This window comes from Chenopodium album, chromosome 11 (assembly GCF_948465745.1).
Source record: "Chenopodium album chromosome 11, dcCheAlbu1.1, whole genome shotgun sequence".
NCBI lineage: Eukaryota > Viridiplantae > Streptophyta > Magnoliopsida > Caryophyllales > Amaranthaceae > Chenopodium > Chenopodium album.
In genome coordinates, this window is record NC_137844.1 from 1,917,670 (window position 1) to 1,940,517 (window position 22,848).

Sequence of the window (22,848 nt, forward strand, 5' to 3'; positions counted from 1 at the left end):
AAAACAGGTTTGGGTAATTCTCGGGTTCGGTTCGAATTCGGTTCTAGTCAATAATTTGAGGGTTAGAATCTGGACAGGTCATTTTCGGGTTTGAGTCGGGTTAGGTTCAAGTCAATAATTTGCGGGTTATAATCAGATCGGGTCATTTTTAACTCGGGTCATTCCCAGCTTCAAGTCGGGTTCGGTTCTAGTCAATAATTTGCGGGTTATAATCAGGTTGGGTCATTTCCAAGTCAGTTCATTCTCGGATTCAAGTCGGGTTATGTTCAAGTCAATAATTTGCAGGTTACAATCAGGTCGGGTCATTTCCAAGTTAGGTCATATTTGGGTTCAACTAACTATAAATAGATAATTATCATTTTTATCAAGCTAATTATTTCCTTTGACTATAATATATATGACAATAATAGGGAACTACCATTGTCAATTTTCAGGCAACGAGATACGTAGTAGCAAAATGTAAAGAATTACAGTAATTAAATGACATTTTTGTATGAACTAGACATGTATATAGAAATTAAGCAACCTAATTATGAAACAATAACCACAGTTTGTTTATGTAATCGATTAAGCAACCGAAAGTATTTAAGAGATGAAGTCAATGTAGAAGTGGTTTGGAGAATTACATTTGGGGAAGAGTGAAGAACCAATTATTGAAACATAAATTTATTAAGAAGAGGATATTTTTGTCTTTTTAAATTTACATATTTTTAATTTTTTCGGTATTTAGGTTATTTTGTACTGCATTTAATATTTGTGTAAATTAATATTGATTGAGAAAATTCTATTAAAACTCCACATGTTAATTTAGATGTTTCTATGGTAGTCATCCTTAGAACCACTTGATGACTACCTCAATATTTCATTTTTATTGGCTGATTTTTTATTTTTTTTGTTTGTCAAACTTTTTAAAAATGATTTTTTTTTTCTTTTTAATGTTTTTGTAATTAGAAATTATTTATGATAAATTTTTTAAGTAAATTGAAAATTCTGATGAGAATGATATATATCCTATCCTCGAGCATATGATATCATAGAGCGATCCTCCACATTCTGCCGTCAAAAAGTAAAAAAAATCCGCTGTTTGGTTCTCCTCTAACCCTAGTAGCCATTCATGGAGGTAGAGGCAAACATTAGACCATTAAATGAAGGCTCCACTTCATTCTTCAAGACGGTATTCAACGGCCTCAATGTTATCATAGGTAAATTTTACTCGTCATTATACACTCGAATGTATCTTGTAAACCTCACTTGAAATTTCAATAAATTTTACTCATGCGTATAATAGACACGCTAAAAAGTGTTACAAAACTCACATTAGTCATAGAACAATTATCTTTTGTTTTAATCATTTTTTTTTTTTTTTTTTTGAATTAGGAATTGGTGTATTATCAATGCCGTATGCCCTAGCATCAGGAGGATGGTTAAGCTTAATCTTGCTTTTCGGCATCTCCGGCGCAGCGTGCTACGCCGGCCTATTAACAAAACGATGTATGGACGCGAATCCTAGGATCAAAACATACGCCGAAATCGGAGAATTTGCGTATGGAAAAGTAGGCAAAAGAGTGTTATCAATAATACTATACATTGATCTTTATTTAGCATTAACAGGTTACTTAATTGTAGAAGGTGATAATTTACATGATTTATTCCCTAAAGTCAAGACTAATTTTCATGGGATTAATATTGGTGGAAAACAAAGTTTTATTATGATTATTGCCGTTGCATTTTTACCAACAGTTTGGTTAGAAGATCTAAGTGTTCTTGCGTACGTTTCGGCCACGGGTGTAATTTCGGGTTTTGTAATTCTTGCATCTGTTTTATGGGTTGGTTTATTTGATGGTGTTGGATTTCATAGTAGAGGTGAATTAATCAATTGGAAAGGGATTCCTACAGCTATGAGTTTGTACATGTTTTCTTATAGCGCGAACCCTGTTTTTCCTACCTTATACGCTTCCATCAAGAAGAAACGTCATTTCTCCAAGGTACTTTTTTTATTTAGGTTGTGTTTTATTTATCTGAACTTATTAAAACTTATTTTTATTGTATATTGATCGATTTGTGTGTGTATGTGTATAAGGTCTTACTCATTGGATTTTTCGGTGCAACCATATGCTATGCTACAATGGCTATACTTGGTTATATGATGTTTGGTTCAGCATTACAATCTCAAATAACATTAAACCTTCCAACGCAGAAGCTAAGCTCAAAAATCGCGTTGTATACAACATGGATAAGTCCATTATCGAGGTATGCATTGATGATGGAGCCTGTTGCAGCTACTACTGAGAGTTGGTTTCCAAAATATCAGAAGAAAAAGGGGTTCAAAATTGTACTAAGAACTATCTTGGTTGTTTCACAAGCGATCATAGCGATGTCAATTCCATTTTTCGGAAGTCTCATGTCTCTAGTTGGAGCCTTAATAGGTGCGACAGCTTCGATCACAATTCCATGTTTATGCTACCTTAAGATTTCGAGTAAAAATCGGAGGAGATCGAATGAGCGGGTGTTCATCATGTTGCTTGCAGTTCTAAGTATAGTAATTGTTGTAGTTGGTACTTATACATCCATGAAAAATATTATCAAGGAGATCATGGTTAGACAGCATTAGGTTATTTAGTTTTAATGTTTTATCATGAACACTTCAGATTGTAAAAGTATACATTTTAAGTTATTATATCTATCTTGTATTAAACAGATAGGTCGACGTCTTCATTTTTTAGGGCACGACTTTACCTGCGTGGTTACTAATCAAGCAAACGTTGCTGAGTACTCAGGAACATAAGAGCAATGTCACAAAATAGTAACGAACTAGGATAAGATTTGAGCTAATCGTCGTTTTAGTACATTTATAAGAAATATGAACAGAAGAGGATCTCCAAGAAGCCCCAAAATGAGATCTTCAACTGAAGAAGGTAGCAAAATACTAAAATCAGTTCAAATCTACACGGTTGGGCATCAAAAGACAAAAAAACTAAAACTGTACACAGCTGTGGCAAGTCGATCCTCAGTAACTCATTATCTCTTGTAGCGAAACCTAACCTTCAGCAAATATTGCATCTTAACCTGTAAACAGTCAAAATGCATAAATCAGTATCTCATTAGCACAATGTCAGTTTGCTGAAGGTTACAACACCCGAGGTAGAGGTCAGATGATTATTGTGATATTAGCCCAACAAGATAATAATCGAGTCAGTCAATCATATTAAATTAAGCAGCAAACACCCCAACATTCATGTGCATATTCCAACCAGAAAACATCATATTTATCATGTGCCTAAGCTTATATTAGCATGGTCCACAGCTAATTGACAGTCTGACTTTAAAGTCAATTAGAAAACAAAACATATACTATTTTGCATGAATTCATCTTGAGAAGTTGTTTGACAGATATATTTAATCCTTTCGGTAACACCCCCCCCCCCCCCCCCCCACCCCAAAAAAAAAAAAAAAAAAAAAAAAGGGACAAAACTTCGCATCATGTAAACTATCGATGGTCATATACTGTTCATTCAACCAAAAAGGTCCTGCTCTTAAAAAAAAAAAAAAGAGATGTTAAGAGAAGATAAGCATAAAGGTGTAGGGCATAGAGCAGTTAATCATAGTGCATCAAAATCATTTTTTCAAATCGATCTGATACGGACAGTACTGCTAAGGTGGAGCATAAAGAAGCTGAATATTAGAAAATGCAATAGAAACAAAGAGTTCTGATGATATCTTTTCAAAAGCAAACAAATTATTTGAAACTTGGTATGGTGGTATTCCTTGGAGCTATTTAAAATAAGAAGAAAAAAGGGACTTACTTGAGCAGTGTCATAAACAATATACTCATTGTACATCAGGTCAGATGTTTTATCTTTAGAATCCACTGGTTTCCCACAAGGCACAACTACCTCATCCCGCCATTTTGCAAATCCAGCCTCATCAGGCACTTTCTTACCAAGTCCTTTGGTAGAGTGCTTCCCTCTTGGAGGTTTGTCCATGTACTTTAATACATAACAATGAAATTAGGAAAAAGCTCGACCATGAAGGGTCATACATATACAGAAATTAGAAAAGCTTCAAGAGAAGAAACAGATGAAATTATGACAACATTATCAAGGAATGTCTGTAAATCATTTTGAAACATAAACCCATCTCTTTAGGATTTGCAAGAGTACATAAACATAGCTTCATAACATCATGTCTACCAAATTTTTTTGTACACTTCTTTTGTTCCATACAGGGGAAAGATACATACCCCGATACCCTTATTACTCAAGATGCAATAAAAATAACTTTAAATAGTCTCACCTGGGCTTTTTTGAGTTCATGAACCTTCCCAAGAGCTACTTCACTCAATAGCATCAAGCCCACTGGATTTTTCTTGTCAGTGAAGCAATACTGTGCACTCTTGCTGACAAGGTCAGCAAAGTAAACCCCTTTGCCAAACTGCAAGATTAATTAATTTGAACTCAGTCAGGGAAATATAGCTGGGGAATTCTAGCTAAACTTGCTCATCAATCTGCAATAAGTTTGCATGAGATGACATGGAATGAATAAGTGGCAGGACTAACCATGTAACCAGTAGCTGGAGCCTCAGGAGGAGCAATTCTGAGTCCTTGGCTAAGGATCCCAACAAAATTTGTCAATCGGGAACCTGAGAATATTTATGCATCACAACATAGATTAGCCCCCACATAAAGCATATTACCAACGCTTTAGCATGAAACTAAGTACAGGAAATCATATTACCATGCCAAAGGAGCATTCTGTTGCCAAGCTTCTCACGCTGAGGTGCAAACTTATCAAGCTCTCCTTCCCTCTCAAGTGAGAAAACTTCTTCGAGTTCAAGGCTCCATTCCTAATGTATTCCGGAAAATATAAATAACTATATAAAAGTTGGTTTGAAATTCTTGAAGAGCAATATAAACATTGACCCACCGTATGTGTAGGAGCATGAGTAGTGAGAAGATACTTCTCAATTAATTGATAATCTTCACTATCATGTGACAAGGGTACCATATCACACTGAAGCTTCTTATACTTGGTGTCAAGAGGTTCATCACTGTCTGCATCAAAGCCCACCAATCTGGAGGCTATTTCAATGTCCTGAAGTGCTTCTAGCATTTTGACCTAGCATGGAGATTGAGGAAGATTTTTTTTATTAAACAAAAAAAGCAAAAGAAGACAATTACACGTACCAAACAAATAGTGTATCAGCTTAGTTTCTCTACCAAAACTAAATTTAGCAACAAAGAAATTTATAGACTTGGGGCCCTTAATTTTTCAACAACAGAGGGCTGTTAGGCTTCGCAGATATATGCCTGGATAACAGAAAAAAAATCTCTTCCCTGCACTTAAGATGTTGATATTGTTGAACAATTTATCTCACAACAAAACCCTAATACAAACACTCCAACAAATAGACAGATCCACAATGAGAGAGGGGAAAAAAAGCATTAGAGTGTGGCATACCTTTGACTTGAAATCATCTTCATCTCTAATTACATGAGGATGAATAGAAGGAATCATAGTGAAAAAGCGATTACTGGCATCAACAATCAAGCTCTCTTTAACAGAAGGTTGAAGACCCGTGTTTTCCAACAAATTTTGTATCTGTGTCAAGGCCTCAAAACCTGACAGATCAAAGATGATAATAGTCACGGACAAAAGAACCTTATCTTGATCAAAGTTGACTAAAAACTATACAGTAGTGCCAATGCAATAACACCTTGTTGGATATTGCTCTTGCTCAGTTTTCCAAGCGGCATCTCAGACAGGTTGATCTCAAACTCCAACATAGCAGCTCTACAAAATACATATGAACTTAAGTAAATCCTTAAGGGAGGAAAAGAAACAGAACACAACTATTTAGGATCACAATTCAACCTATAAGTTTCCACATTAAAAAGCATCTTAATCAACTCTTTTAATGCAGGGGCTAGTTTGCTGTTACTATCATCCAGATTCTTCTTTGGAGCCTGCTTATTGACCCCATAATCCTGAGACATGACAAGAAAAAAAAAACACTATAACAGCCGGCAACACACTATGGATATAAGAAGATAATAGAGATAGAGAAGAGTAATAGTACAATATCTAATGGAAAAAACCGTCCAGGATGCTTCCGGAAGTTCTTTTTATGCACCCTAGCTTCCCAAGGATTCCCAGTTTTCTCCAGAAATAGCCGTTTGAATTCTTCAATTGCATCTGATTTCGACATTTCCTCAATTTTGCTACTTCCAATTTTCTCATTTCCAACTCGACCCCACTTCCGAAATACATGGCACTCTTGACCTTTATCATCTTGTATAATTTGAAGAATATAATAACTTTTTCAGAGCACAAACAAACACCAAAAAAAAAAAGGTTAGATTAGCTGCAGCATATGAAGAAAAACTTTGGTTAAAAGGCAAAGCAATGCTGAAATCAATATCAAAGATTAAGATTACAAGACACAATGTTAAATCCAGTAAGTCATATTTGATCATCAACAATGAGGTCAACAACTCAACATGTAAAGACTAAAGAGCATTAGAGCACTAGGAAAAATAAAAAATAAATAATAAGCACAGTCAACTGCGTAGTGTGATAACAGAAATAGCTAGTAACAACTGCAAAGTGTGTCAACTGTTTAGCAAAAGCATGAAGACAAAGGAAACTCCCGAAGTGGGGATTCTTCTGAAGGCAATAGTACTCTGCCTAGATATAAGAAAATTCATATTTTACCAACCTGTTAATTCCGGATGACAGGTCAGACAGGCTTAGAGTAGTGTTATAGATGCTGGGACCTTCCTCCAAGATGTGACCAGAATCTTGCAGACCAGAAGCTTCATGAACAGCACTTCGCCCTTTAACTTTGACAGTAACCATGCTAGAAGACTCCCCAGTGGCTTCCATTTTGTACAGATTAAATGGAAGCTTCTTCTGCTTTTGGATGCAGTTAACCAGATACTCTTCTCTAACAATTGGGATTTTCATCCTCCTGCCAATACATTATCCAACAGTGACGCAATTAATCAAGATATGCAATTAGCAAAAAGGAGTGGCAATCTGTAACTGTTCTGCATACCTTGCTTTCTTCAGCTCGGCATGTTGATCACTAAGCCCGCCACCCACAACCAAACAATTTGTATCTGCGATATAAACAGTAAGTGCCCCAAAACTTTCTGCAGGACTAAGAATAATTAAAATTTTATCAACTAAAACATCCAATCAGATAAAAATGGTGCAAAACCTTTCTTGATTTTGGCATGGACCTGGCCTCCAGCCCCTTCGATTTTGCTTCTAAAATCTTCCTGTATCACATTGTCAGCCATTCAGTGTGGACAAAATCAAGAACATGAATCACAGTAGCAAGCTAAAACATGGGTGTGTAAAAAATAAAAAAACACTCCCAATCCGTAAATTATAAATGGGAGGAGAATATACCACAGTTTCTTTAGGTAATCCAGCAATAGCAACTCTAAGATCCTCCAACTTTTCATCTTTAAAAGACTTGAGTTGTCCATTAGCACTATGATTTCCATCAGACGTGTTGGAAGCTGAAGGCGGTAGTATCCTAACAGGTTTAGCTGCCTTTTGTAACTTAAACCACTGTTCAAAGTAGATTAAAAAATTGTTAAAATCTCATAAAGTCATAATTGATCATGGACCAAACTTTGAACAACATACCTTAAGAAGATATTGATTATCTGTCTCTTCTGATAATTTCCACTTCCCTTTGATTCTTTCAGGTTGATTAGTAGAGTAGGAACATTTGCTCCACTCTGAGATAAAGCCGTGGCACTTATACATGCCTCCAGAAAAGGAAAGATGACCAGAACACATAGGACATCTTTTGAGCGCTCCAAACATCATGCCATCAGCACTAAAAAGAAAATTAGGGACAAAAAAAAACACGCGTTTAAAACTCGTGCAACACACACACACACATACTTACTACTATCCACATTTTATTTTTATTTACAACACCAGATGTAACATTTAATACACAGAAACCAATATGAAGTTTATTATTATTGAATTCCAATAAGTTACGGTCACATTTCCTAAACATTACTCTAAAATGACTATGAAAAAAAAAAAAAAAAAAAAAAAAAAAAAACTGTACAGCTGTGCCTCGCCACATCACCAACAATTACCCACTCAGCTAGCAAGGCATGTCTAAGATCTTTTTAAAAAGTACATGCATTTTATTCAAAAACTTTGCCTCAAGAACTACTAATCATGCATTTGAGAACTAAATCAGAACAGATAATAATCTTATCAACTACCACAGGTTTAAAAAGGAACTTACCAACGGTCCCTCAAGTCAAGCTCTGAGCCCGATGTACTTTGTTCATTGGCTTGAAGCATCTGTCGCAACTCCACAGTTGAAACATGTTTCTTCAAATCATCTTTCAGATCCCATAACGCTCTGGTCTGAACCTCCAATCTACTTTCCAAAGCAGCATCCCCACTGTCCAAAGCTTTAGTTAGAGAGCCACACTGACGGATCATCATATCAGCATCAGTTTTCACAATTTTGGCATCCTGATCACTGCCACCAGCATTTTTCCGCTTAGCCCCATCTCTGGTTTTTGAATCTTTTAAAAACTTCTCACTACTTCCTAGACCTACAGGCAATAATTACAAGAAAAGACAAGATTTAACAGCAGTGGCACACTATCAATATAGTACACGGAAAACAAAAAAAGAAACGAAATATAGAATAACTGAATAATGAAGAACTAGTACCACTCTCTGCAGAAGGAGCTTTTCCCTTAGCAGCAACTTGGACTGAAGCTTGATCACTCGATGAAAGGCTTTGCCATCCAGATAATTTGTCAGGAAAGGTGGAAGGATATGACTCCAGGAAACAAGTGGCATGATACCATGACAAACCTCTAGAAGCTTGGCCATCAATCTTGGCAGATATTCGAACCTGCTTGAATGTTAGAAAATACTGAGGAAAATCATTTCACAATCAAAACTAATCCCTTCTACTAACCAATTTGAAAAATATTATCATAATATCATTAGTATCAATAACTCAAATATAAGTTGTTTCTACTTTCCAACATGTATATGCATAATTCAATCTATTTTGAGATGTTTAAATGAGCTCAATTATATTTGTCAAAGACTTAAGTTGATCCCAAAACAAGTCAGGATTCACTCTCAAGTAATGCACAAGCATCTCATCAACAATCCTATTAAGGTTTGCATGCATACATACACTGGATGTGCGTACTTATTTTTTGTATATACATGTATATAAGGCCACTGTCTATGATGAGAAGTTCAAAATTAAATGGAAGCAAGAAAAAATCGACCCTTCCACAACGATAGATAAAGAGCACAAGAATCTTTTAAAAGTTAGACCAGCTAGTTCTGGAATGTAATACTCGCCTGTCCTTTAATTATCTTTTGGCTACAGCCCTTGCATGTTGCACGAGAAGTTTGGGACACTTCAATACCATATGCTGCAGGAGCAGACGCAGGAGCAGCAGCAGCAGCAACAGTGTTACTATCCAGTCCATTGCTATCTACATACTTTCTGATTTTCTGCTGATCTTCCCATCTAAGAGATTCAATGCCTTCGATTTCATCAATGCTGAAAAAGAAAGAAGGGTGCTAAACTCAATCACACCTTCAGCAATCAATCTAAAAAAAACAAGGTTGTTCCAATTATAGCCATATTTTCCAATCAATTAATTTTTATAAGCACTTACGATTTAATCTGATTCGCTTTCTTCATTATGCAGGTGGCATGGTGCCACATCTGGTGAAGAAGAACAGTCAACTTAGAACACTTTTATAAAATGAAAAGGAAAAGACATCCGCTTAACATTTGAAAGCCGGATCATTAAAAACACACACACACACACACATATAGCACGTGATGGTAAGTATGTAACAGCATTAAAGAGAATAGCAGTTGAAGTTGGTTTCAATCAGCAATAATGCACAAACATCTCATACTTCACATATATAAGAAACTGATATTCAGAAAGTAGATTAGAGTATAATGTTGAAAAATAAAGTTTTCTTTATGAGAGTTGGAAATGATGAAAATATAATCAGTTCAAACCATCTCAGTTGGAAGTAGATCTTTGTCATCAGAAAATACGTGCATGTCAACAAAGAAGTCCAAAGAAGCACAAAAAGTAGCACCACACACCGCAGCAATTTTTAGTAGTTCAGAGATTGACAAGCAAGCTAGCTGACCATATGAAACAGAACTAATACTCTAACAGAATCAGCAACAAATAAAGCTTTTTATCACACACCTCAGACCACCTTTGCCTACCTTTCTTAGCCACAAAGGTGATTGCCACACTTCAGTATGATGAGGTGATGAGTGGTGGTAGAATTTTGGAAATGTGAACCCCCAAGTTTACACCTTAAAAGGATCATATTATAGCAGCACATGAAAATTCTAACTTTTTAACACTTAAACTATAGGCCTGGAGCTATGAACTCCTAAGTCCACGTCCTGCAACTAGTATTCCCTCCATCCGGAAAGGCCGGAATCAATGGTCATGTTTATGGTGTAATATGAACTCGTAATGTGACAACTAAATCTAGGCACATAGAGTATAAAAGTAATCTATAACTACAATACAATTTTTTTATTTTTTTTTATTTTTTGTTAGTACAACACAAATTAATAGTCATGATTTCTTCTCTCTCGCTCCTGTGTTTGCATGTAAAACACCATGATGAATTCAAGCAAGAAAAAATCAACTTATTAACACATGATGTTCTAGTTCAAAAATTCAATTCAATCATCTCATTTATAATTTATAAGACTATATCACTAATAACAATGCAAAAATCAATCACAATACAGTTCAATCACTAACCTGAAAACTAGAACATTACAATGAGTCCACAATTACCCACTTAATTCAATTTCAATAATTCCGAAAAAAATAATTCCAGAAACCCTTTTCCCATTTTTTTTTTTTTTTCCAAATGAGTATCAAAATTTACAAGAATTCACCTCGAATTTGGAATTTAACCCTCAAAAATTGGGGCCAAAATAACACAAACCCAGAAAGAGAAACAACCAAAAAAAAAAAAAAAAGGGTGATGAATTATAAAAATTAAGAGAGAAAAGGTAAGGAAATTACAGGCATGAAACCATCAAAATGTGGAGATTGAACCATTTTGCCAAAACGAAGAATTTCTTTAGCAATGTTGTTCTTGCAAGTTCTACAAGCAGCCCTCGCTGATTTCGCATACTCTGCTTTCCATGGCTTCTCTGGGGCCGCCATTTTCTCTCTCCTTACTTTCTTCTTTCTCTCCTTTTTCTGCTAAAAATGGCGCTGTTTTTTTTTTTTTTTAATAATCGAAAAGGAAGAATAAAGAGGAGAATGAAATTTTTTGAGGGTATTTTTATTTAATTTTTTGAGAGTGGAGTAAGGTCACTCAACATAAACTGGTTTTACCATAATTATGATCAGCATCGAATGTACTCTAATTTTCCACACGAGAACGAATTTCTCCAGTAAAAAAAAAAAAAAAGAACCTAGAAAAGGGTTGATTTTGAACTATTGCGCAGACGGTACTTAACCTTGTTCGGTAATTGTTTTATTTTTACAGGTCGATTCATTTTTTGGTGTCATATTCAGATAAACGAATTTGAAAATCTTTGTCATTCTAGATTTACGGAGTAATCATTTTTTCCGATTATTTGCAAAAAAAATTGAATTTATTAAACAACTTAAACACAAAGTTACCAAGTATGTGTTTCAAAAAAAAAAAAAAAAAGTTACCAAGTATGAGTATAAATAAATGTGCTAAATTGCTTGTTTTAAAAACAGCTTTAGTGAATTTCCAAACAAGAAAAAAAAAAAAAATCGTGAATTTAATCATCTAAACAAAATAACTCCCTTTTAGGTGCACCTGAGTGTAAGATAAATGTCAAATCCTTCAAGACTTCACCTTCTCTCAATATGTTGTGATACTAAATCATTTTTAAGGAATCACTCTTAGATGTCAGCCCCTTTTCTATGGAGAAACATCAACACCTTTTAAGGAAAATTTGGAGCACAAAAGTCCCTTTACAAGTGCAACACTGAAATGGTGTGATACTGGGATATCAAAATGTATGATTAAGCGTTCGATGATCAGTTGGCAAATATGGAATTGGAGAAATCTTTGGTTGTTTGATAAAAGGAGAATTGCCCATTATTTACTTGTAATTAAGCAATGTATCTCCTAGATAAATTGGAACTAAACAATGTAAGAGACGAATGTCCTAGCCAGCCATCAGAACATTAAGATTTGCATTAAGATTAAGATGAACAAATTTTTGTGGGAACTGAAAGAGCATCCTGCAAGCACACGCCCACACAAAAGATTCACAAGAATTATAGATAACACAAAAATCAGTGTTCTACAATTTTCTGTTGGTTTGATATCCAGGTCAAGAACAACCCCTTTCTTAGTGTCAAAATAATTTATATCTTGTATATCACCAAGTATATAGTATGATAAACCTCAAGGAGGGTAAAAAAATGCTTCTGACATAGAAGGTTAGCCTTCCAATGATTAAGCAGCTTCCCCAACAACAGGAATTTGCATGAAGAGGTACTGCAATCACAAAAATTCAAGAATCAGAAGCTCTATACCTGGCAGATTAGATCTTAAAGACACGTCTACAAATAGTAGTGTATGTACCTCGAAAGATTTGCCAGATTTTTCAAACTCAAGCATGCTGAGAGCGACCTCACAACTCTGTGAGACTATAGGCTCAGGGTCCTTGGAGAATTCCTCAAGAAGTGATATACTTTTTTCATCTGGAAACCAGGCAAATGAATATAGTGAATTAGTGATCAAGAATACACCCAATTTAGGCGAATTGAACAAAATAGCACATAGTAAGTCAATGCAGCTTCCTGACTAACTGGAACGCGTTGCAGGGCAAGTGGAGGGGCAAAATTCTTCAAGTCATTCAAGTTCTCATACTAACCAGTAGTTAACCAGACCAAAAAACAACACCCTAAGGCCTAAATTGGCTAGTTTTCAAAGCTTCAATTTAAAAGCACAAACTCTTCAATAAATTTATATTGTCATGAATCTCATGATATCATATAAAGTGTTTTCAAATTCCTTACATTAATCTTAAGAATTTATTAGCATACCTGCAATTGAGCCAAGAGCTTCGGCAGCTTCATGTCTAACCATTGGGTGCTCAGCAACATCTTTTAGAACCCTAATAAGGGCAGTTGATGCAACTTTATTTTGCATTTGGCCAAGCACATAAGCGACCTGTCTTCAAGAAAAGCATACATCATCCAGTGTTAAAGGAGATACCCACACATAGGATTAGCAAAAATAGTCCTTGTACCCATAAAACATGCATACATAATACAAAATTACAAATGGCAGCAAGTTTATTTGAGTACCAACAACCACTTAAGCATACAGTTGATGCTTAAGAAATCATCAGTCTGAGTTTGCAAATCTATGTTCAAGAAATATTTATCTAGGGCATTGACAGATGTGAATAATTAATCACTCTAAGTATCTGAAAAATGACATGCAGAGCGCTAAGTACTGCTAGAGTGTTTTAAATCATCAGGCTGAGTTTGCAAATTTGTTCAAGAAAACTTTCAATAGGGCTATTGACTGATGTGTATAAATAAGAAAAGTAACCACTCAAAGTATCTGACAAATGACATCCTGAACCCAAACTACTGCTACGGTATATAACTAACCTCGTGGCGCAATAGAGCACTTTTAGCTGCCAGGGAATCAACAATTGCAGAGATAGCCTCATCTCCCCCATCATTGCGTAGAGCAAATAAGGCGGCATATCGCTCGTACATACCCTTTCCTTCATCTAAGAGCAAATCCCTTGAAGATGGAAACAGCACAATAAACATTAAGATTAGCAATCATCCTTGCCCTAAAGCAACCACTATTATAAATTACACAAACCTTAGTTCAGATACAGAAGAGCAAGAAGATGGGGCAGCTGGGTCAACTGACAAATATGGAGATGGACCTTTATCTTCAGACTTATTATTTTTCATTTCCTCAATCCTATGCAGTGCCAATTCACATGTTTCTCTAACCTCTGGAGCTGGATCAGAGACCAAGCTTTTTTTTAAGAGAGGAACATTCATCTCTAGGCCTATAGCTCCGAGAGCCTCAGCAGCCTAAATAAAATGGACCAAAGTACAGATAGGATCAGAAATTGATGGGTGACATTCTAGAAAAAGGACAAGTCAATCCTTAACAGTACACTCACTTCATGACGAACAATTGGATGTAAAGAAAAGTCATTGAGAATGGATTCTAAGGCAGGAATAGCATCCGCATCTTGCATTTGGCCCAATGCAAATGCTGCTTCGTGTGCCAACAAATTTGAAGCATCTCTTGTAGCTGCAAAATGGAAGTCGCACAAGATAAATTAGTCCACTAAAATACAATGATGCATGTATTTGCCAAAGCATGTAAATGGTGTGTAATAAATGGTTAAGGGTGGGCAGTGTAGGAACATGTAAATAAGAACAGCAATTTAGTCATATTACCACTTTGTAATAGCAAGTTAAGAGTACCAGAAGGTCAACAATGCACCCCCAACACACACACACCCCGGCCTCTTTGCCAGTGATATGAGGGATATAAGTCAATTCATCAAGAGAGCTAAGCCAACTATTTCACTTGCACCCTTTAGCAGATTGTAAATAAAAAAATAAAATAAAAATAAATAAATAAATAAATAAAAAATAAAATAAAAAAACGGCACACATTTATGGACACATATCTTTCTATAATCACTCCTATAATAGTTCTTGAATTGCTCATAGATTTAAGCAGTTAAGCTTAACAAAGTTGAAATTCAAATCTACCCTATGAGGTCAGTACTCCCAGTCCTCTAATCCTCTCCATATACAAGTCATGAACCATTCACTAAACATGTAAAGAACCTTAAGTTACAGTCCAGAAGCTCAAAAGCTTATCTTAGTGTATAGTAGACAATCTAGACATAATGAACTTTCAAGATATCACCTCAACTCTTTTACGCTCATACTTTGCTACCTATAGTGGTATCCTAAATCATTAATTGCTTGCTAGATATTGTTGTGCCTAAATTTTTACTGCAGGTTCAGATTTCTGCAGGTTGCTAGGTTGCAGGTCACAGGTTGCTAGGTTGCAGGTCACAGGTTGCTAGGTTACACGTTACATATTGTTACGTGATCAGCTACCTGGTTCCATGTATTAAACAAAATCAAACAAAGATATTTCCAAGGAATATTCTAAGAGAATCCAAGTTTGAACGAAGTCAAAGTTGTTATAAGCTTTCCTACAATCAAGGAGGAGATATTTCCTACCAGGAATCAGTCAATTGGAAATGTTAAATGTATCTGCACCACAAACTACTTCTCCTATTTTCATGGAGGACACTCCCACTATTCTCCAACTAACCAGTAGCAAAGAACAAGTCAAAAGGCAATGGATAAGCACAAAGAGAACATGACATGAATCTCGGAGCTGAACCTGGCAGCTAACTCCTACTTTCAAGGAATCATCAAAGAAGCTGTTACAAGACTTCAAAAGACTCCCCTATTATAAATAAGATGGAAGACCATGGTAAAAACAGAAGATACGAGCCCTAGGCAACATATTTCATAATCATTAGCAATTAGTATTAAATTACAGATTCATTTTTAGTCACAAAACAACCTGTATTGTACCTGTAATTCATTCTCAAACTAGTAGATTGGTGGACTCAACGCCACCCGCAGTTTTTACCCTTATTCCTGGGTTTTCTGCGTCATCATCTTGTGTCTCTTCTTCCCTTTCCCCTTTGTTCATCTTTCGTAGGTTATTCACCCCCATTCTTTGAACCTACGCTATCATTCATATCCTTATTAATCTAGCTGTTATAGAACCTGGTCGAATCTAGCGAGCAGATTTTGGCCAAAACAGATATCAGAACTAGTTGGAAGGTAAATACAAGTCATGCAAAGCTAACACTAACATGAGTGTGCTTATAAACAAATTATATGACCTTACAAGACTACATCATAGAAATGCCCATGCTACCGAAGAAGCGAAGAGTGTTGGACATCATACAGGAGGGGTTTAAACTGCATAGCCTAACTGACATGTGAAGGTTCTAAAGGCAACTTAGATCATCTATAGGATCGATTATGTTATTGTTAGATTGGTCCCAGTTCAATGAATATTGAATCATATACAGTAAATTCTTATCAAACCTATGTTTCAACTCTTAGTCAGTAGGCATTACAACAAGATGGCATGATCATGAACTAGGAACAACGCCAGCGAGTAGGCTAACATTACAATGCAGAGTAATTCTTCAAAAGCAGAATTACAAAAGGTCGGGAATACACAACACGGCTTTTAACTAAGGAGGAGATAATAAGTTAAGCAATTCCAATAATATAACTTCTGTAGTTTTCCAATCTTTGGCAGTTGTTCAATAGGGTTGCATCAAACCACGGGCATTTCCAAACTAGGTTTACTGCAATTTAGCTAATACAGGGATAAAATGTGTACACTTAGGGCCCATTGAGGGTAAAAGCCTGTAAAATGTTATGGGTTAATTATTATGGGCCTTTTGGCATACCTGGATTGAGGGTAGTAATGTTGGCCCGTAATTCATTCCTCCCAAAACAGGGGTAAAGGATTACTCTCCCCCCCCCCCCCCCCCCCCCGCTTAACTTTTTTTTACGGGTGAAAAAAAAGACCAGAAATTTTCATTTCTCTTTCACCTCTCGACCTTCAAGCACGAAGTAACCCTAGCTATGGCGGCCGACTGAAGCTTTCTCTCTCCTCCTCTCCTCCTTTCCTTCGAACACTTTCCTTGAAGAATTGGATTTGAAGTTGCTTCCTTCTTTGTAAATTGCCCCAAATCGAAGTTGAATCTGAAGGTTAGTCGTTCTATATTGGTTATTTGATCTGTGGTTTTCTTAGATTATGAATCCTTTTGATGTTTAATTTGTGATTAAATCTATGATTTGTTATTTGATTTTTACGATAATTTTCGTTTTTATTTTTCTGAATTTAATCTAGGGTTCTTAGTAGGCGTAATTTATGAAATTTATCGAAAATTAGTTCAATTTGTGCGGTTTTATGAAATTGAACGAATATTAGTTCCATTAATTGATGTTTGTGATTAGATCTATGATTGGTATTGTATATTATGCATTCAAATTTTCTAATGAATTAATATTATGCATTCATTCAAATTGAAATTTAAATTTATGCATTCAAATTTATTATGTACTGCACATTTTAATTCACGGCAATTAATATTATGTACTGCACGTTTTAAGGATGGTTCTGTGATTGATTTGTATAGGATTATTATTTTGGGTATTAAACACTGTAGTATGATAATAACTAAAAATGTAGTAGAATTTTCTAATGTTTCTAGCTACCCGATTGATGTTGACTGATGTTCACTTGCTGGGTAATCTCCAATTTTTTTTATTATACTAGTTGAAACACATTGATATATGTTTTAATCAAGGATGAAACACTCATATAATTAGCCATCTTGAAGTTTATGATGAATCTTGCCAATATTTGATATAAGAAATTCTAAAGTCAAAGTTGTTATCCCATATAAGACTTTCTGTGAGTACTAAGATAAAAATCCTACATGTTATTGATTGTATGTTATTCTTCTATGCAGCCATGGCTCGTATGCCACCATCAAAACGCTGAAATGCTATTATTTTACTTATTTACTTTATTAGATTGAGGGATATGATGATGATGATTTTTTTTTACACATTATGTCTATACTTGATTCATTAAAAATACCACGCAAAAAAAATGTTCATTCTTCCAAACGAACCCTTATTCGAGGTATGAAGAATATAAAAGAGTTTCTTCGTGATGAAATTAGTTGTATTGACCAACTAAGAATGGATAGAAATACATTTTATACATTATGTGATTTGCTTCGTAATTATGGAGGCTTAAAAGAATCAAGAAACATGTTTGTTGAGGAGAGAGTTGCTATATTTATAAATATACTAGGTCATGACTTAAAACAAAGGTTGATAGTGAGACGTCTAAGAAGATCTAAAGAGACCATCACTAGAAACTTTCGTGAAGTATTGAGATGTGTTTTGCGATTGCACAAAAACTTGTTAAAGACTCCGGAGCCTATTAAAGAGGATTGCAAGGATGAAAGGTGGAAGTGGTTTAAGGTATATATTATAGCTAATTAGTTTTGTCAGATTTTGGTTTAGGCATATTTTCATACATTGGTAGCTAAATTTATTTTTATTGTATGTAGAATTGCATAGGGGCTTTAGATGGAACATACATCAAATTAAGGGTCTCTGACATTGACAAGCCTAGATATCGGACAAGGAAAGGGGACATAGCAACAAATGTTTTAGCTGCTTGTTCTATGGATATGCAATTTATATACTTTTTGCCTGGGTGGGTGGGTGGGAAGGCTCTGCTGTCAATTGTAGGGTTCTCAAAGATGCACTTAGTAGAAGACATCTTATTAAAGTCCCTCGTGGTGAGGATAATACTTTTTGAGTTTAACTTAAGTTTGATTTAATATAATTGATTTATGATAAACTTTTGACAATATTTTAGGAAATTATTATTTGGTTGATGCCGGTTACACAAATGGAGAAGGTTTTCTTGCCCCATATAGAGGTCAAAGGTATCATCTTAAAGAGTGGAAGGAGGGTTATCAATCTACTACTCCGGAGGAGTACTTCAACATGAAACACTCTTGTGCTAGGAACGTAATTGAGAGATGTTTTGGATTACTCAAGATGCGTTGGGCAATACTTAGAAATTGTAGTTTTTATGGTATTGAAACACATGCTGATATTATAAGCGCTTGTTGTCTTCTCCATAACCTCATTCGTAGAGAAATGCGCTTTGATCCACTTGAACCGTTATTAGATACCGAATTCGAAAGACAATTCATGGATGACGATGATGAAGACTATATCAATGTCCTTGAGACTTCTAATGCGTGGACTATTTGGAGAGATAACCTTGCTCGTCAAATGTTTGATAATTGGCAACTTCATAGAGGATAGATTAAATGGTTTTTGTGACAAATTTATGTTGTTTTGTTTTTTGTATTTATTTTTAATATTTGACTATAGCTTGTACGATTAATTAAATGCATCCAATTTATGAACCTCTAATGCTTGTTCTATTGACTATATATATTGCCTACTTGCTTAAGTATTTTATTTTTTTTTTGCATTTTTAGTTTTATAAAAATGAGTGATAGGAATGCTCCGAGGAGATGGATTAGTGAAGAAGATGATTTATTGGTCCAGTTTTTGGTTAAGATGAACAACGACGGAAAATGGAAAGGTGAAGGTGGCTTTAAAAGCGGCTACTTGAATCATTTAGAGAAACTATTTGGTGAGAAGATGCCTGAAGCAGGTTTAAAAGCATCAAACATTGATTCAAGGCTATCTTATTTGAAGAAAAGGTTTAATGCATTGTTGGATATCAAGCATAAAGGTAGTGGTTTTGGCTGGGATGACACTTTAAAAATGGTCACGGGTGATCGTACTTTGTTTGAAGGATGGGCTAAGGTAAATTTATGAACCCCTAATGCTTGATAATATAATTTTCTGGGATTTTATATTGTATGCTTGATAAATTTAAAGTTTGCTGGGATTTTATATAGTATGTTAATTGGAGAGATTAGTTATGTCCTGCTGTATGTGAGACCATTGCTATGTCCTGTAGTGTCTCTTTCTCCTGTAGTATGTGTAAAGTTTTATGTGTTTATCCTGTCTGAATATCTGCAGTCTTGGAGAGTTTTTGTTGCAAAATATTTCATTACTTGCATAGAGCCTATGCTATGAGTTACTATAGAGCCTTGGCATTAAATTTATTTGATAAGAAAAAGTTATAATGATATGAATAATATGAGTGGAAAATGGCAATATTTTGGTATCAAGAATATCAACAGATTGCTATAGTATCAACTGAATTATTATCATTTTTGCATGATGACATGACTTACAAGAATTAGATTTACAAATGTTATATATCGATACTCTATGTATTATGTCTCTTTTTGTTCCATCCCAGGCTTCAATGCATGTCCAAGATTCCTCTTTTCTTGATTTGATTGAATAAAGATAAAAATACACACCTTGTTATATATTTTTTTGTTTTCATGTTTTCTTCTGTGTTTTAAAACAGATTGTGTTTTGTGTTTGTGTTTGTTTAAATAATTTTGAAAAAAGCTATGATTTTGATGATGCCTTAAAGGTGGGACATCTGTGTACTTGCTTTTGTTTTCATTACTTGCTTTTGTTTCCTGCACTCCCCCCCTCCCTAATTATAATAACATAGAACTTGTGTATAATGCTGCCATGTTGCTATGTCAGTTGCTCGTTCCTTTTATTCCCTGTTTTGCTATGTCAGTGTTGCTATGTTAGTGTTGCTCATTCCTTGTACATCCTGCTGCTGCCATGTCTAATACCATAAATTTACAGACTCACAAAGAAGCAAAGGGCTTGTATCGAAAACCATTCCCATTGTTTGATGATCTTGAGGAAGTATTTGCAAAAGATAGAGCTACTGGAGTGAAAGCTGCAATGCCTCTTGATAGAGATGATCAAGTCATGAATGTCCAAGACATCACCCAAGATGATGCTACATCATCAAAAAAGTCTGTTTAAGTATCATCTACAAACCACGATGATGATGTGTTAACTGAAGGGTCTAATAAGAGGACTATAGATGAGGGTTCATCCAAGAAGGCAACTAAGAAAAAGTTGCGAACAACCAACAAAGAAATTCAAAATGTTCAAAAAAATTTGGAGTCGATGATGGGAAAGATGTTGGAGAATAGCAATGCTCAGATTGATAAGTTGGTGAGTATTCTCGAAGGGCCAAAAAATATCAAGGTTGGATTGCGTGAAGAATTAGGAAAAGTTCCCGGTATTTCTACGGCTAATGCACTTTCTTTGTGTGTTAAGATGACTGAAGATGAGATAGTCATATTTCGAGACTTGGTGGATGATAACGAGAAATATGATTTTTTAAATATGATTTTAAAGAAGTAAGGGTGGTCTTTGGGAGTATATTTTGACATATGTACTAATAATGTTGATGCTACCTTTTAGCTTACTGTCTATTTTACTATTGTAAGGTACTTAAGTACTAATTATGAATTTATTTTCTTAATTAGCTTTTTTAATGTTTAATTTCCAAAATAATCATAAAAGAAATGTTAGAAAAATAAAATGGAAAAAGAAAGAGTAAAAAAAAAAAAATAACTAACTAACAGAAGTGATCTTGAGTAATATCAGTACGAAGGTAACATCATAAAGCCCAGCGTAACATTCCCAAACTTGGAAATGGGCTGGAAATTATAAATCTGGTAACATTCCCAAACCTGACAAATAATTACCCCTGTACACTTTGTCCACCCCATCCCTCCCCCCTTGAATAGTTAGTGCTTTAATAATTACCCCCCTAATTATTCTCTGCAATCCAGGCATCCCCTTAATATTAACATGATTATTGGTTTCGACTTTCGAACCACCAAACAAGCTCTCAATTCCCCCTTGCTCATAGTATACAGCAGAAATCATCTACATCTAGTTCAGTGAAACATGTATGTCCCAATAGGCCAATACTATGCCTAAAATCTTGATAGAATGTAAATGTTCCAACCACTACTTAGTTTTGATACTACTTAACTATAAACAACATACTAAATGCATCATAAAATAAATTAATCCAGGAAACAACCCAACATAATTTGTCACTACAATTGCACAAAAATAAAATCCCAATAAATAAAACTTGTTCACTAATTCCTATATCAAATAATACGGAGTACTTAGAAAAAAATCCATGAAATTTGTATGAATTTAATCCAACAAAATCCAAATTCAATTCCCATAAATAAATTTAGGAAAAGGAAGAAAAGTACCTAGAATAAGAGCATCACGAGGAAGGTGGCCTTTAAGATTTCGGAGAGAGAAAAGAGCCCTGAAACGTTCAGAAATAGGTTGAGATTGATCCACAAGCCTCTCGCATAGAAATTTTACAGTTTCTTCTGAAGCTTCAAATGAACCCATTTGATTTAATTCACAAAAAAAAAAAAAAAAAAAAAAAAAAACCCTTATTTTTTGAGCAATTAAAACGAAAACCCAGAAAATTATATGATTATGGCAGTCAAATTTTTGCAGAGAAACGAGAAGAAGGAGAGGAGAATCAGATTCCACCTCTTCTCTTGCTCTTGGTCTTGTTTCTCTTCTTTGAAAGAAAGGAAAGGTGGGAGCTAAACATGGGCACGGGCCGTGCCCGTGCCGCCGCGGGCCGTGCCTGGCCGTGCCGGGGTGGCGGCCGTGCCGTGCCGTGCCGTGCCGGCTCCGCGGCGGGCCGTGCCGTGCCGTGCCTGAAATTGGCACACCCCAGCCCACGGCACGGCACGGCCCACGTGCCTAGCGGGCCGTGCCGTGCCGGGCCGCGGGCCAAACCGTGCCGACCTTAATTTATTTTTTATTTTTTTTTTTTAAAAAAAAAAAATAAATGTTAAAAAAAAACGAATTAAAAACAAAAATGCATATAATAAAAAAAAAAATACTAGTGCGATAATCCGAAAACACAAAAAATTGAAGAATAACTTATTTTATTATATGACGGTAGCCGGTACGACCGTACGAATGTACGATAATTCAATAATACAAAATTACAAAATAAGTAATGATAATTAAAAATCGTACAACAGTGTATGAATATTGAATAACTTCATTTATTATACGGAATACGAAGTTCGATAATACAAAAAGAATACAATAGTGTATAATGTAAATATGTAATCATGTAATTATTATTGGTCGTCTTCGTCTTCGCCTTCGTCTTCAT

The 22,848-nt window shown here is 35.2% G+C and overlaps 3 protein-coding genes across 3 annotated transcripts; 1 reads left to right on the forward strand and 2 right to left on the reverse strand.

Moving 5' to 3' along the window:
• The first annotated feature begins 622 nt into the window (after nt 1-622).
• LOC145568051 (amino acid transporter AVT1I-like) lies at nt 623-2,785 on the forward strand. The gene is made up of 4 exons (XM_081627491.1): nt 623-1,202; nt 1,378-1,985; nt 2,081-2,596; nt 2,699-2,785. Exons 1-4 carry the CDS (start codon nt 1,115-1,117, stop codon nt 2,783-2,785), a joined length of 1,299 nt encoding a protein of 432 aa, XP_081483617.1. The 5' UTR covers nt 623-1,114.
• Nucleotides 2,752-11,347, reverse strand: LOC145568182 (poly [ADP-ribose] polymerase 1-like). The gene is made up of 20 exons (XM_081627622.1): nt 11,103-11,347; nt 9,699-9,748; nt 9,376-9,580; nt 8,722-8,908; nt 8,282-8,600; nt 7,657-7,852; nt 7,414-7,578; nt 7,220-7,280; nt 7,055-7,118; nt 6,716-6,967; nt 6,077-6,314; nt 5,872-5,984; nt 5,714-5,790; nt 5,458-5,618; nt 4,924-5,115; nt 4,735-4,843; nt 4,557-4,639; nt 4,294-4,431; nt 3,804-3,986; nt 2,752-3,066 (listed from the first exon to the last, which is right to left on the reverse strand). The coding sequence occupies exons 1-20, from the start codon at nt 11,244-11,246 to the stop codon at nt 3,019-3,021; spliced, it is 2,985 nt and encodes a 994-aa protein (XP_081483748.1). The 5' UTR covers nt 11,247-11,347; the 3' UTR covers nt 2,752-3,018.
• A 916-nt stretch (nt 11,348-12,263) lies between these two features.
• On the reverse strand, nt 12,264-22,058 carry LOC145567124 (deoxyhypusine hydroxylase-like). The gene is made up of 7 exons (XM_081626363.1): nt 21,911-22,058; nt 14,231-14,364; nt 13,918-14,138; nt 13,695-13,833; nt 13,119-13,245; nt 12,655-12,773; nt 12,264-12,567 (listed from the first exon to the last, which is right to left on the reverse strand). The coding sequence occupies exons 1-7, from the start codon at nt 22,056-22,058 to the stop codon at nt 12,526-12,528; spliced, it is 930 nt and encodes a 309-aa protein (XP_081482489.1). The 3' UTR covers nt 12,264-12,525.
• Nucleotides 22,059-22,848: the final 790 nt, after the last annotated feature.